Source organism: Leptopilina boulardi, unplaced genomic scaffold (genome assembly GCF_019393585.1).
Source record: "Leptopilina boulardi isolate dan_hultmark-lab unplaced genomic scaffold, ZJU_Lbou_2.1 LbouV2_19, whole genome shotgun sequence".
Lineage (NCBI taxonomy): Eukaryota > Metazoa > Arthropoda > Insecta > Hymenoptera > Figitidae > Leptopilina > Leptopilina boulardi.
Genome location: NW_026137740.1, coordinates 239,893 through 252,864, shown reverse-complemented (window position 1 = coordinate 252,864; position 12,972 = coordinate 239,893). Strand labels below are relative to the sequence as shown.

At 29.1% G+C, this 12,972-nt stretch overlaps 4 protein-coding genes across 6 annotated transcripts in view; 2 read left to right on the top strand and 2 right to left on the bottom strand.

Moving 5' to 3' along the window:
- Positions 1 to 4,077, top strand: part of LOC127277892 (histone-lysine N-methyltransferase PRDM16-like) — a 64,759-nt gene extending 60,682 nt beyond the window's left edge. For 2 of the 3 annotated variants that reach the window (XM_051299321.1, XM_051299320.1), the window contains exons 7-8: positions 270 to 426; positions 506 to 4,077. In XM_051299321.1, the coding sequence (XP_051155278.1) occupies positions 270 to 426; positions 506 to 2,413 (2,065 nt within the window). In that variant the 3' untranslated portion in view covers positions 2,414 to 4,077. The remainder of the gene's footprint in view (positions 1 to 269; positions 427 to 505) is intronic. The other variant, XM_051299322.1, reaches the window with a different exon arrangement.
- A 1,701-nt stretch (positions 4,078 to 5,778) lies between these two features.
- On the top strand, positions 5,779 to 7,228 carry LOC127277911 (PEST proteolytic signal-containing nuclear protein-like). Its single transcript, XM_051299358.1, has 3 exons — positions 5,779 to 5,942; positions 6,534 to 6,763; positions 6,869 to 7,228. The coding sequence occupies exons 1-3, from the start codon at positions 5,909 to 5,911 to the stop codon at positions 7,112 to 7,114; spliced, it is 510 nt and encodes a 169-aa protein (XP_051155315.1). The 5' UTR covers positions 5,779 to 5,908; the 3' UTR covers positions 7,115 to 7,228.
- A 471-nt stretch (positions 7,229 to 7,699) lies between these two features.
- Positions 7,700 to 8,860, bottom strand: LOC127277912 (40S ribosomal protein S26). The gene is made up of 3 exons (XM_051299359.1): positions 8,776 to 8,860; positions 7,998 to 8,306; positions 7,700 to 7,780 (listed from the first exon to the last, which is right to left on the bottom strand). Exons 1-3 carry the CDS (start codon positions 8,776 to 8,778, stop codon positions 7,748 to 7,750), a joined length of 345 nt encoding a protein of 114 aa, XP_051155316.1. The 5' UTR covers positions 8,779 to 8,860; the 3' UTR covers positions 7,700 to 7,747.
- Positions 8,861 to 8,992: 132 nt separating this feature from the next.
- LOC127277897 (zinc finger protein 271-like) lies at positions 8,993 to 12,794 on the bottom strand. Its single transcript, XM_051299335.1, has 9 exons — positions 12,519 to 12,794; positions 12,239 to 12,334; positions 12,012 to 12,145; positions 10,809 to 11,927; positions 10,633 to 10,737; positions 10,385 to 10,546; positions 10,001 to 10,269; positions 9,842 to 9,922; positions 8,993 to 9,649 (listed from the first exon to the last, which is right to left on the bottom strand). Exons 2-9 carry the CDS (start codon positions 12,300 to 12,302, stop codon positions 9,352 to 9,354), a joined length of 2,232 nt encoding a protein of 743 aa, XP_051155292.1. The 5' UTR covers positions 12,303 to 12,334; positions 12,519 to 12,794; the 3' UTR covers positions 8,993 to 9,351.
- Positions 12,795 to 12,972: the final 178 nt, after the last annotated feature.

Below are 12,972 nucleotides of genomic sequence, written 5' to 3'. Positions count from 1 at the left end.
CTGGCGTGTAACTTCACCTTGGGGACACTATCTCACCTGGAAGTAGTGGGTCTCGCCCAACACTTTTTGGGGGTTGACAAAATCTATGTTCCCTCACATATATGTATAGCTATACCATCTCATATCTCAATCTTTCACAACCCCTTTTAACTCTGTCGCCAAATATATGACCTTCTTCAAATACAAGAAAAACTTTCTCCATAAATACTGCAAATTAAAAATGTCCTATTTTCAAATGAATAAGAATTTATAATTTTTTCTATTTTCAGTCTAGACAATCATCTGGTGACGTGTCATCGATATCCATCAGAGCAACATCGCTGTGAAAATTGTCCCAGTGGTTACACCTGGCGTCCATTATTGGTACGTCATCGCTCCATTGTTCACGGTGACCTACGTAAATATCTCTGCGAGAATTGTCCAAAGGTAAGGAATTACAATCGTACCTAAACAAATAAAAATCGACCACCTCTAGATAGGGCTAATTTTCAAGTATCGCTAATAGATTGATGATTCACAGGTTTTCACCGATCCATCAAATCTTCAACGACACATCAGATCACATCACGTAGGCGCCAGGAGTCACGCTTGCACTGAATGTGGAAAAACATTCGCCACCAGTTCCGGTCTCAAGCAACACACTCACATTCACAGTAGCGTGAAACCCTTCCAATGTGAAGTTTGCCTAAAAGCTTACACCCAATTCTCCAATCTATGTCGTCACAAACGGATGCACGCCGTCTGTCGTACTCAAAGCAAATGCGGCAAATGTGGACAGTCCTTTAATACCTCGACGTCCCTCACGAAGCACAAGAGATTCTGTGATTCCACAACATCCGCTGGACCACCAGGAACAATGCCTCAACTTCCAACAACCGCCACAAGTCCCTTTTTGGTTTATCCCCGTTTACCTCCCGTCTCCTTGCCCGGTGGACTTCCATTTTATTCTCCAAGTCTCATGACCCACTATCCCGGAATGTTCCCCGGAGCTTCGAATATCCTCAACTCATCACTTTTATTCTCTCCGAAAATGGAAGAAACGGAGAAACGATGCTTAAGCCCCAAGAAGGAACGTTTGGAGAAACTTTCCTTAAGTCCCAAGAAGGAACGTTTCACTCCTCCACAAATCGTTCCGCAACAAAGCAAGGTTTCTCCATCCACTGCTGAAGAAGCGACCTCAACCTTCAGACCATCGCCAGCGAGACCTCCAGTTAAGCTCAGTCCAGAACCAAAAGAAGAGAAAGTAAATCTACCAAAAGAGGAGAAAGAATCCACCGAAGGCGATCAACCCCTAGACCTTCGAGTTCAAACGAAGAAAAGGCCAGCAACTCCCTTGGAAACGACTCAAAAACGAAAGCGTATTCCCTCTCCTGTACCAATTCCCATAGAAGAACCACCTCCACAACCAAAGGAAGAGGAAGAGAATATCAAAGTCAAGGAAGATCCAAGTCCTCCAAGAACTTCCGAACAAGCGCCGAATCCTCCCCACATGGCCTACCCTCGACCGATTCATCCCATGTTCCTTGATGCAATGTACAGACAGTCAAGTTTCCCAGGATTTCCCACAGCACCACCACCTCCAACTGGTGAACCTCGACTCCTTCCTCCATTTCCCTCCTTCGGACCTCCTCGGGGTCTTCCTTTTTTAGGCTCCCTGATGAACGGTTTCAACGCCGCTAGGCCCGGTTCCTACGATCATCTTCTCGCCAGACCATCGTTACGTCCCTTCGACACCTATTCCGACACTGTGATACCCCATCATCATCATAATCACACCCACGGTAAAATGAAGGATCGCTATTCCTGTAAATTCTGCGGCAAGGTCTTTCCGCGATCGGCTAATCTCACAAGACATCTTCGAACACACACCGGTGAACAACCTTACAAATGCAAATACTGCGAGCGTTCCTTCAGTATTTCGAGTAATCTTCAAAGACACGTGAGAAATATTCACGACAAACAGAGGCCATTCAAGTGTCCTTTGTGCGATCGTTGTTTCGGTCAACAGACAAATTTGGATCGTCATTTAAAGAAACATGAGGCTGACGATGGAAGTGGTGTTGTTTCGGTTGCCGATTCTCCAGGCAGTAGCAACGACAATGAAAGGGAGGATGCATACTTTGATGAAATTAGATCATTTATGGGTAAAGTTACATACGGTGGAGAGAGTAATTATGGATTACATCATCCTGCTTATTTGCCAGTGAGATTGCATGAGATGCATGAACCAAAGGGCGATTTCGACGATGATGAGGATAGCGAGGGAGCAGTCTCGCCAATCGATGAAGCCGAGGTTTTGTCTCCCATTGATCCTAAGGATTCGGCGTCACCACATTTTGATCTTAAACTAAGAGACAAGCAAAAGATGCTCAACAACAATACTGCTGAAGGTGTGATTGAGGTCTCCACGTAGCCAAGACCTTCTCGATATCCGCGACGTTAATTATTTTTTGTAAATTCAATCGTCTCAAAGAATTTATGTTGAGAATTAATCTTTCTTACGTTGGAACATCAAGGGTCAATTATTGTATATGAAACCTTGGACTACGTAATTTTTAAATTTGTAAATTTTAGATCACTAGTCGATGAATTTTTTTTAATGATTATTACCCAAAAGCCTTTGAACAATTTCAGTTAGACATTTACGGAAATTTATTTGGTTTAGTGATTCAATCTGGAATTAATAACAAATAGATTATAATTTTATTAAATTTAGAGATAAAAGTTCAAGTATATAAAAATATGATAAAATAACAGTAATTTAGAACAAAAAGATTTCAATTAACTGAAATTGCGGAAAAATAAATAATAGAAAAAAAAATTTATACAAATTTGTACGAAACTGGAATCACAAAAATTAAAACAAAGACACTATTTTAAAAAAATATTTTCTAACAAAAATTTGGTTTAACGGATTTTGGGAAATAATTTGTCTCCTATAAGAATTTTTGCAAAATATATTTGATATTAATCAATCACAAGTGTTATGTTACTGTTATATAAAAGTTACATCAAAATATTAAAAGTAATATTTGGATAAAATATTTCGTAACACTGACAATTGTTAATTGAAAAAACACAAAATGCAAAAAAATTTACAAAGCTTTTAGTTAGATCCTAGTTGTTTTATAAAAATAATTAATTAATTAGAATACGTAATTTCCATCTTATTATTATGCAGTATTTCATACAATCCCCTCCGCTCCGCTTTATTTTATTTATTATTAAAGATTATCAAAATTGGAAAACAAAAATTACCGATGGTAATCAGAGGGAGATTGAGAGAGAAAAAAAGAATGGAGGGAGGTGGATGTAAAAAATTTTTAAAGAAAAAGTGAGAAATGTTTTGTCTATCAAAATTTATATAGTTCAGAAGTGAATATAGTCCAGAGAAGCCAAAGTGTGAGAAAGGAAAAGAAAAAAATGTTGAGAGTGTATTTAAATAAAATTCTATGATGTGTACAAATTTTCAAGTAGGTGATAAAAAAAAGTTTGTAAAAAAAACAAAAACGAAAGGTTTCTGTAATTTGTATTAATATAAATTGAATATATGAATATAAGGTTATTAGCGAAAAAAACGTTACTCAATTCTTCTTAAATGGAATATAATCATTGTTTACGATTTCACGGTACTCGATAGCAAATTCAGCGATCCGACAGGTGCGTTTCATCGGATTAAAAAATAAAATGGAAAAGCACATTGCAAAACACACAAATTTGCAAAAACACTTATTTCTCCCATAGTAAATTCACCAAATTATTATCTATTACAATATATATAATTCTAAAAAGACGTTATATATCCGTGTAATTAATAATTGCATCGTTCCTTTTGTATTTATGACACGACAAACGAAAACTCTGCTGCTTCTTTTTGTCCAACGAATTTTTTCAAATATACATAGTCTACAAATCTTTGTCAAAAACTATAAGCGATAGTAATCTTACGAATTTATTAAATATTTACGTCGCTCGAATACTTAAGAACGATTATAATAACAATTTTGTCTATCTATACATACTGTATAAAAGCAACTGTACTTCATCATTGCAATTAAAAATTATACTTAAATTTAATATTGAATTTATTTATTTAAAAAATTATGCACGATTCAATTTTATACTTAAGGAATTAGAAGAATTTTTTGAACCAGAAATCGTTCCTAAAATTAGTCAGTTATTTAAAACTATTAATTGAAAAATAATAATCTTAATTAAATTGTAAATATTCATAATATACAAAAGAATTTTACGATTATATAATTTAATTAACAATTTAAATAAATTAACAAGGCAGCAGATTTGTCTTTAGCGCGCCAATTGTTTTCTAGTAAAATAAAATATTAAAAAGTACGACAAGGTAAAAAGTAAGGTTATGTGTAACATAATTAAAAAAAATTATGCACGATATAATTTTATACTCAAGGAAGAAGTCAGGAATTTTTTTGGAAGCAAAAATCGTTGCTAAAATTAGTCAGTTATTTAAAACTATTAATTGAAAAATAATAATCTTAATTAAATTGTACATTCATAGTATATAAAGAAAAATTTTATGAGTATATATAATTTAATTAACAATTTTAATAAATTGACAAGGCAGCACTTTTTTCTTCAGCGCGCCAATTGTTTTCTATTATAAAATAAATGTATTAAAAAGTACAAAAGGGTAAAAAGTAAGGTTATGAGTAACATAATTTTATAATATCAAGATTGAAAAATGAAAATTTTAAACAAAGTTTTACTATAATTAAAAAAGTCAAGGTTAAGAAAAGATATCAATTTTTACCTTAATGCAATTAAACTGAATTGTAGGAAAATTTTCTCTTTTAATATTGCTTGAAGAACTTTCTGTATACTTTGAGATTGTTGTCAAACTTTTACATATTATAAGAAATTATCACTTCTTTTTCTTCTTCTTCGACAAATTAACTCTGATTGATAATTTAACAGATATTTTTTGGCAGCCATAACTTGAAAAAACTGGGAAACAAGAATCAACACGATACGAAACGTCGGTTAGACGGTTGTACTAAAATATACAAACAGCGCCACTGTGGCGCTGTCAGTAATCAAAACATCGGTAATGTCAAATCCTACCTGAACAGTCTCAAATTTAATATTGAATTTATTTTATCTATTAAAAAAATTATGTACGATTTAATTTTATACTCAAGAAAAGAAGTTAGGATTTTTTTTGAAGCAATTATAGTTGATAAAATTAGTAAATTATTTAAAACTATTAATTGAAAAATAATAATCTTAATTAAATTGTACATAATTATAATACACAAAGAAAAATTTTAGGATTATATAATTTAATTAATAATTCAAATAAATTAACAAGGCAGCACATTTTTCTTTTGCTCGTCAATTGTTTTCTAGTAAGATAAATGTGTTAAAAAGTTTAGGTTAAGAAAAGATATCAATTTTTTACCTTAATGCAATTAAGTTGAATTTAAGTAAAATTTACTCACTTATTTAATGTTGCTTGAAGAACTTTATGTGTTTTTTGAGATTGTTGTCAAACTTTTACGAAGTATAAGAAATTATCACTTCTTCTTCTTCTTCTTTTTCTTCAACGAAATGACAACAGATATTTTTGGGCGCCACCTTGAGAAAACTGGGAACAACTGGGAAACACGAATCATTCACGATACGAAACGTCGGTTAGACGGTACATATACTAAAATATACAGACAGCGCCTCTATGGCTCTGTCAGTAATCAAAATATTGGTAATGTCAAATCCTACTTGAACAGACTTTTGAAACACTCTTATTTACCGATAGAACCTTGCCTTTCCGATCGCAGTGACACGATAGAAGATAACTTTTCTAACTTTTTTTTGTCAGTTTTTGTACCTATAGTACCTTTTTAGTACCTTTAAAAGTCTTCAAAAAAGAAATAAAATGTCGAAGCAGAATTCAAGCGACTACAGAAAAGGTTCTATTCAATTTACGTACTATATTTATATTTATTTTTTGTTGTATTGTAAAATAGAGAAGGGCAGTAAAACTTAACCTCTCACTGTAACTTTCTTGCACACATTATGTTTGCTCTTTTTTTATTGCCTTTTATCAATTTTTTATTTTAATATAAAGCTTATTTATTTTACGAATCACGTTTTTTTCTTCTAATAAAAATTAATTTACAATAATCAATTATAATTATCTGATGCAACTTAATTATATAAAAGTTTCTTGACTAGTATAAGTAAAAAAGCTTCTCTTCCATAAAGTTTTTTTATGGAAACATATTTATATATGCATGCCAAATATACTGATTTTTGTATTTTTTTAAAAAAGAAATTATTCATCTTAAAGCAGCAAGACTATGTAAAACTTATTAACGGAACTATAATAATTCAAATGATTTTTGACACTAATGTAATTGTTATTTATTTATGTTTTTTAAGTCTGTTATTGAACAAAACGTGAAGAAAATGAATTTTAAAATAAAAGAAAAAAGTTTCCGGTTAATAAGGCTGCTTTGTTTTAACTGTATCTGAACTTTGCCAGTGTTTGACGTTGTCAGGGTCAAATGCCTACAAAGCAGAGGATGGGAGAAAAGACGAGAGAGTCAGAGATCGTTCACCGTTACGAATGGATGATCGTCGGGAAACGTCACACTACAGTCAAAATCGACAAAATGATTCCAGAAAACAAAAACTTGCCTTTGGATTTGGCAAAAAATCAACCACAACAACGACGACGTCGACAATTGATCAACGAAAAGGAATTCAAATAAAATTCGGTGCACTCTCGGTAATTGTCTCTTAATTTTTTTTATATTTTCTCTGCTTGCAAAAAACATTCTTATGATTATTAATATTAATATTTTAAAAATTATCTGTAAACCTTTTTTTACAGAATCCAGTAACGAAACCTTCGACGATTCCAAAACCGACAGTGGCGTCAGTTTTCAATACAGACGAGGATGACGATGAACCCGAGGAAATGCCAGCTGAAGCAAGAATGAGAATGCGAAATATTGGCCGTGAAACACCAACATCAGCTGGACCAAATTCCTTTGGTAAAACGAAACAAGGTTTTTGTGATTCCAAGAAAATATTCGAAAAATCATTAAAAAAAGCAATGGAGGAAGCTAATAAATGATTTCCACAAAAAATTTACTGAATTTTTACAAAAGAAAATTCAATTTTTGAATTTACAAAAATAATTTATTAGTTGTGTTTAATAATTTCCATATAAAGAATCTTTTATTCTTCATTTTTTCTTTTTTTTTGCGTGTGACGAAGAATTTTGTCCTCTAGTTTATTACTATTAGAAATATGCCAATTTATTATTTTAAAAAATCAATAAAAAAAAGAATTGTGATATTGAAATAATTTTCTTTCTCATATTTAAAAACTTACATACTCTATATATGCAAATGTAAGATAATTGTAGACAAATTAATTGAATGCATAAAAAAAACGTTTCCGATAAAAAATATTTTTAATTAAACTCTTACGGACAATAGATTTTTGATCGTAAAGAAAAAACAAGTCTTGCAATGAGATTCTGTTTATCATATATATATATAAAATTATATATAAGTTTTACGAAAAGTTTTTAATGTAAAAAAAAATATTAATTTCTATATAGCTAATAATAGTGTGCATAAGTTAAATAAAAAAAATGTATAAGAATTTTTAACAGTGCAAAATTAAGAATTAATAAAAAAAACTTCAGTATAAATACAAGTGTAAAATTTTTTTATTTTTTAAAATCCATACACAATATTAATTATTTGCGATTCTGCTGTCCTTGACGCATATCCTGTAACAAAAATAAAATTATATGTAGTTTTCTTCAAATTAAATACTTTTTAATATACAATAAATAACATAAACTTCTATTTAAAAATGTTTTGAGAAGCAATTGTTAATTTTCAAATTTTCAAATTGATACATAAACTGTTTTTGTTCTCACAATTAAAATCAAAATGAATGAATTTTTTTATAATAAAAATGTATATGAAAAAGAGAATAATTACCCTGGGGAAATTGCGAACAGGTGGTGTTCGGATGCGACGATCAGCCTTCGATCTGTTGCGAACAACTTTAGAGTGAATAGCGCATGAAACGCAGTAGTGCAACTTCGCGTATAATTTTGGGAGTTGATAGGCTTGATATACGCTGGCTTCTGTGATATCTCTTACGGCAGCTGCTTCAACAATGTTCCTGATGACGAATTTTTTAATTGCCTTGTCTTTTGGAACACAACGTGCACAATTTGTGCACCTAACTGGATTGACATGGCCACGGCCATGCTTTGCACGCCCTCCGTTACGACGTTTGCACGTCTAAAAATTAGAGAACAAAATAACAATTAAATTTTCTTCTTTAAAAATAATTCACCGGTAAATTTATTCAGAAGTTAACAATATTTTCACTTTTAATGAATGTGAATCACATTTTATTTACAAAACACATAAAGTGAGGTTATGTTGTCATTTTACACTCAATTTGATGAAAAGTTTACACCGTACATTTTTTTGGTATTCAAAACGTAAATCGACAAGAAAGATGTAAAATAAAGATAACCACATAAAATAATAGAGAAATATTTGTTTAAAAAGAAATCACAAACTATAGAAAGCACATGGTATGTGTCAATGGTATTTTATATAAAAAGTAAACAATTTATTAAAGTATGTGTAGGAAAATATTTAATTAACTTCTTTTAACTGATTGAATCACAAAAAACACTATTTATTTTATATTAAAGAGATTATTATTAATAAAATTAATACAGTAAATGTTTAACGTTACCATCTTCTCGCACCCAAGCAGAGAAAAGAAACCGGAACTTCCGTTTACATCGACTTTAACTCTGTCATGCGCAGAATATATCAAAATGGCTACCTCAGTCGTGTACTACTTTAGTCAAAATCTATTACTTCCGGTTTTTAAATAATTTTCAATAAAAATAATTTATAAAAAATATTTTCTAAAATTTCAATTTATACTAATTTATCAACAAGAATAATAATTTTTAAAAATAATTTTATTTATATTTTTTACTGTACGTAGAAAATTTACACAATAAGTATTTTTATAATCTATTTTAATTCATTATATTAATTATTATCAAGAAAACATTCGTGAAAACATTAATTACATTTAAACTGATTTGTTCGTTTGATAAAGACTGATTTAAGAAAAACAAAGAAATTAGAAATCAGTTAATATTGAACACAATATAAATAACTAGAACGTAATTTATGAATTTACGAATACAAAAATTGATGAAAGAAATTTTTATAGATAAAAAGTAATAATTCTGAATTTATGTTCATTGCCTAATAATATTTTTTTTGTTATTATAATAAAAACAGAATAGCGAATTTAATTTGTATCTTCATTGCTATATTCGGAAATATATTTTGTATTATCGACTTTTGTTCGTGGTTGTCGTTTTACTTCTCCATTTCCATGGCGTGCACGATGTCGTCTCATGTCACCAATTTGCGTGAAGCTAAAATTACAAATATCGCACGTATAGGGACGAATTCCTTCATGAATTCGCATATGTACATTGAGATGAGCCTTTCGTAAAAATCTTTTATTACAAGTTGGACACTGATGCTTTCTATCCTCCATTGAAACATGAATTTGCACATGTGTCATCAAATTCTGCTTGTAACTGTAATTTTTAAAAAATTTCATTAATTTTAGTTTTATTAATTTTTATGTTTTAATTTAACTAATTTTAATTGTAATTTTTTCCTGTTGAACTTAATTTTAACAATTGTTTTACTATCTTTCTGTGAAAAATTTATTTATCAAAAATTCAAATTTTTCATTCATTTATATAGAAAGTAATAATTTTTTTTACTTGAAAGACTTTCCGCACTGTTCACAAATGAAATTGCCTTCTTTATGTCTCTGCATATGCGACCAACGTGCAGTGTAACTTCTATAATTAGAAAATTATCATATTTAGAAAAATAATTTTTTTTTTCGAAATTATAAACAATAGAAAAGAATAAAGTACCTGAAACTTTTATCGCAAATATCACAAGGATATGGTTTCTCTCCCGTATGAATGTGTTCGTGATCCAATAATGATTGATAAGTTGATAAAGTTCTTCCACAAAATTTACAAACAAAAGTTCCTGTCACGTAGCCTTTTTTGGTTAATAAATTTGCTGGTGGCTCTAAACCATGATCTTCCTGAATGTGATTAACCAATTGTCGTATTTTTTCGAAATTTTGCTCGCAATGAGGACATTTATGACCAAAATGTAATGCACGATGTGCTTTCTACAAAGAAAATGATTATTTATGATTGATATTTATTTTGTTTTCAATTTAAAAGAAAAATTATTCTACTTCATTATTATTTTTTTTTTATTGACTAAAATATTATATTTCTTACCATGTTCGATAAACGATGAAAAGATTTACCACACATATCACAAGCATGTGGTTTAACACCCTCATGAATTGATTTCATATGTTCTCTTAATCTCACATTATCTCGAAAAGATCGACTGCATATCTCACATTTAAAATTATTCCAACATTCAGGATCGTGGACCTAAAAAAAGAAATTAATATTACAACAAAGATATTCCATTAGTAATAAAATTTTCAAAACTGAATTTCAATTCTCGAAAAACTCACATTTCTGTGCTTCTGATAAAATTCCTCGTCGACAAATATTTTCGGACATGAGACACATTTGAAAATTTTTGCAGTTGGATCACTTAACATCTCTTGTTTATGTTTCTAAAAAAAACAAATTATTAAATTTATATTTAAAACAAATAAATTAAAAAATAAATTTTTATTAATCTTACTCTTAAATGTTTTTTAAGCTTGTGACTTGTTGAAAATGTAGCCTCGCAATATTTGCATTTATTTCCATCACGATTTCTGCATCTTCTTGTTTTATGCACATCCCATTCCCAAGAACTGGAAAAAAATCTCCCACACATTTCGCAAACATATTTAAGATTAACTCTGGAATATAAACTGTGAACTCCCTTTTTATGTAAATAAAGATCGTAAATTGTTTCTGATTCATGTTTACAATGAACACAAATCATAGTTTTTGGTATATGAATTTTCTTATGTAATTCAAAAAGTTTTTGATCTTTCAATTGAAGATGACAAATATCACAAAGATATATGGGTTTAAATTTATTTGATGCCTTTTTCCCTTCATTCTTTGAATTTAATTGTGATTTATCTAAAATTGCAGGTGTTAATGATGTAGAAGGTAATAATATTTCTGTTTCTTCATTTGATTCAAAATTATTCTTTGTTAAAATATTTGATTTCGATATTTGTTGGTGAATAACAGGAATTTCTTCAGGATTAGTTGTTAATTGATTATTTTGTGGTAAAATAAATTCTTCGTCATTATTTGTTGAAATATTTTCAGCGGGAATATAAAATTTTTCTTCGCATTCCTCACCAGAAGATATATCCATTTCTTTTTTCATTTGATTTAATTGTTTTTCCTTTGCTTCTTCATCGTCAACGCATGTTTTACAAATTATTATATTACCCGAATGTAATTTAGTTTTGTGTTCAATTAATTCGTCTGATGTTTCATAACTTCCATCACAATAATTACATTTCCATTCTAATATATGATTTTTCTCAAAATGATCATCAAATTCACTAACATTTGAGAATATCAAGTCACAAAATTCACAAGTCACTGGACCGTTTAATGCAAATTTTTTCAATTTTTTTATAGGCACTGTATGAATTTCATTTTTTGCTACTGTTGTAGATTGTTTTTTATTTAAATGATAATTCTCCTCTTCCTCTTTTTCTTCATTGTCCTTTAATTGCTTACGAAAATTTTCATCAACTCTGATAGAATTTACAATTAATTTATAACTGATATTTAAATATGTAAGACAACGTTTACATATTTGTGACGGTAAATTATCATTGGCAATAACCTAAAAAATAACAATATTGAAGAATTTTGTTTTTGTAAAAACTTATTTCAGTATATAGAGAATTAAATATATAATTAAATTTACCACTATTGGTAGACATCTGCTTATTTTCTCAGCAATTGACAACTTATTTTCAAAAATAGGTGTACAAGTGTCACTATTTTCTCCACAAAGTCGACAAACTTTTTTTATATCCTCTACTTTACTATATGATAATTCTGTAACATATAAAAAAATTTATTATTATTCTTATTTTATTTTTATATTATAAGGATTATTTAAAAATAAACAATGAAAAAATATAAAAATACCTTTTGTTGTTGGTTGACTTTGGCTGGAGCCATAAGGCAAACAATAATTATGGACATAATCCATTTTACACACGATTATGTGAAATTACTTTATATCTGAAATAAAAACATATATTTCTACAATAGTAACAAAAATATTAATTAATTTAATTAAGTATCAAATGTTAAATGATTTTTACATAGAAATAATAATAGGAAAAGTTGATAAAAATAATAAAAATTACACGATCTGAAAAAATCTAAATTTTTGAATACAGAAATATTTTAATTAAATAAATACCATTATTTGTATCCTTGCATATTAAATTGCATTTTATTTTACCAAATTTTGGCTCACTATTATTTAATTCCGTAAAAATAGTCAAATATTTTAATTTATCTAGATTTATACATGTCACTGTTACAGACATACATAAGTCTTATTTTTCACATAACAGTTAATTTTCTTTACTTTTATAATTTGTTTATTTTATTAGAACACCTTTTAATAAACAAAAAAAATATTTTTAACAATTAGAATGAATGTAAATCGTTGTGACTTGTCGCATTTATTGTGACTTCATATGTTGAATAAATAAAAAATAAATAAAATTTACCGCCGCTAGATGGCATTTTTGGACAAGTTTTGCATTTTTTAAAAAAATATTTAAAAAATTTTTTAAAAAGTAAAAGAAGGATAGTAATTAAAAAGAATTTTATTAATAATTATTAATAAAAATTAAAAATATTTCAAA

Bases quoted from the DNA above. Each gene is read 5' to 3' on its own strand.
- LOC127277911 (XM_051299358.1), top strand. From the start codon at position 5,909: ATGTCGAAGCAGAATTCAAGCGACTACAGAAAAG. The intron at 5,943-6,533 runs GTTCTATTCAAT...TGACGTTGTCAG, and splicing joins TTCAAGCGACTACAGAAAAG to GGTCAAATGCCTACAAAGCA. The intron at 6,764-6,868 runs GTAATTGTCTCT...CTTTTTTTACAG, and splicing joins TAAAATTCGGTGCACTCTCG to AATCCAGTAACGAAACCTTC.
- LOC127277912 (XM_051299359.1), bottom strand. The intron at 7,781-7,997 runs GTAATTATTCTC...TTTTTGTTACAG, and splicing joins CTGTTCGCAATTTCCCCAGG to GATATGCGTCAAGGACAGCA.
- LOC127277897 (XM_051299335.1), bottom strand. From the start codon at position 12,302: ATGGATTATGTCCATAATTATTGTTTGCCTTATGGCTCCAGCCAAAGT. The intron at 12,146-12,238 runs GTATTTTTATAT...TATATGTTACAG, and splicing joins AAGTCAACCAACAACAAAAG to AATTATCATATAGTAAAGTA. The intron at 11,928-12,011 runs GTAAATTTAATT...GTTATTTTTTAG, and splicing joins GCAGATGTCTACCAATAGTG to GTTATTGCCAATGATAATTT.